The sequence below is a fragment of the Micropterus dolomieu genome, linkage group LG12 (assembly GCF_021292245.1).
Source record: "Micropterus dolomieu isolate WLL.071019.BEF.003 ecotype Adirondacks linkage group LG12, ASM2129224v1, whole genome shotgun sequence".
Classification (NCBI taxonomy): domain Eukaryota; kingdom Metazoa; phylum Chordata; class Actinopteri; order Centrarchiformes; family Centrarchidae; genus Micropterus; species Micropterus dolomieu.
The window spans coordinates 26,521,382-26,523,147 of NC_060161.1; the positions used below are offsets into that span (position 1 = coordinate 26,521,382).

The 1,766-nt window shown below is 43.2% G+C and overlaps 1 protein-coding gene across 1 annotated transcript in view; it reads right to left on the minus strand.

Annotated features, from left to right (window-relative positions):
* LOC123979877 overlaps window positions 1-1,766 on the minus strand; it is a gene marked incomplete at its 3' end in the record, with an annotated part of 27,710 nt that continues 25,944 nt past the window's right edge. Inside the window, exons 28-29 of the mRNA XM_046063986.1 lie at window positions 1,185-1,241; window positions 1-1,005 (exon numbers count right to left, since the gene is read on the minus strand). Coding sequence (XP_045919942.1) covers window positions 1-1,005; window positions 1,185-1,241 — 1,062 coding nt within the window. The remainder of the gene's footprint in view (window positions 1,006-1,184; window positions 1,242-1,766) is intronic.

A 1,766-nucleotide genomic window follows, 5' to 3' on the forward strand; every position in this document is an offset into this window, starting at 1 on the left:
GTCCTCCTCTAAGTGGAATATGCCTTTTTCCTCATGCAAAGTCTGGCTTCCCTCAGGTCCAGTTAGCTGGGTTTCAGAGCTGCCATGTTGGTCCCCATCATCCATCTGTTCATCTGTTTGATCATCGAGTGAATCAAGGATTTGGAAATTTTCTCTGTCGTCCTCCTCCACCTCTGAATGTTTGTCAACATCTTCTTTCCCTTCCTGTTTCCTTGTCTTCTGGTCTTTGAGAGTGTTCACATTACAATCAGCATCCAGACTCTGGGCTTGGCTCAACCCTACCTCATGTCCCTGTGGAGGTGGACGCATCTCTGATGATGCTTCTATTTTTGTCTGTGACTCACCAGTTTTTGCAGCAATGCCCTCTGCTGACACTTTGTGGTCAGACTTTGCCACTGCGCTCTCTGTGTCTTGTGTTTCTTCTCTAAGAGGCTCCAGATGAGTTTCCATTGATCCATCGACAGTTACTGCTGCTGTTATTTTTTCCCTTTCACGTGCAGCAGAAGATGAGCGGGTACTACGACCAGAGGATGCGGTATTTGATGCTTTGGCTGGAGATTTTGTCCTGCTCTGTTGTGTTTTCTGGCCAGGGGAGGAAGGGGTTTCAGTAGACAGCGAAGAAGAGGAGGCCTTACTGACACTGGCAGAGCACGAGGGTTTGGTAGGGGATTTGGTGGACTCAGATGAGTCCTTGGACTTGGACATAGAGCTTGATTTAGAAGAGCTTGAGCCTTTAGTCGACTTGGATGAGGAAGAGGCTGAGCTCTTAGAGTCTTTTGAAGATCTTGTTGAGGTCCGTTTGCCAGCGGACGACACACCAGAGCTTTGCTTTTCTCTCGCTTTGGAGGATTGCTTGGATGAGGAGGGTGTATTAGGCTCGGGGGTTTTGTCTTCTACATCATCACCAACTTCATCAACAGTGACAAAGTCATCCATGTTGAAATTTTGTTCATCAAAAAGATAGGCATCTGAAGAAAATTTGTCATCTGTAAAATCATCCTGACCCTGTTTGGAGACATAAGATGGACTCAATCATTGGAAAAAATGAATTAATTTGCTTTTATCTGACCACTAAAATTGTCACAGGCAAATTCTGAGAAAATCATATCATTAGGGTTGAGGGTCTCATTTCCTGTGTAGATGAAAGGAGTAGCACATTTGTGTGAATAAAAACAGCCGTTTACCATTCTTTGTGGGGCGTCTTCAGCTGTTATGGTGCTTGTGTTGCTTTTGCTGGGGCTCTAAAGAAAATGTGAAATATGACATAAATAAGGAGAGATTCATTAGGCAGGGTTGAGGAGTAACGACACGGACATGACCAATTATAATCACCATGATTTCAAAAATTCATGACACATTTCCTGACTGTGCAACCTTTCCATATGCTACAACAACCAGCTGCATTTAAAACATTTTGGTTACACTTTTCCAAACTAATTATATTTTCCTCAAAACATTTCAGATACCTTAACTTAACAGTGTTTTTCGACCACTGGAACCATGAATGGAATATGGGGAATGAGGGATTTTCAGACATTTGGACAACTGCAATCCATCATGGCTTCACTCCATAAAAACCAACAAATTCAATACCAATGCCTTACCTTGGTTTTTAAAGAACACATAAATGATGCTGTGCCTTGATATCATTGTAGTAAACTGTAATGACCATAAGTCATTGGACCAATGATGAGGCACATATTATTCAGTACCATTCATAAAAATGTTGTCTCTGCATTGCATCCCCCCCCCCCCCCCCCCCCCCC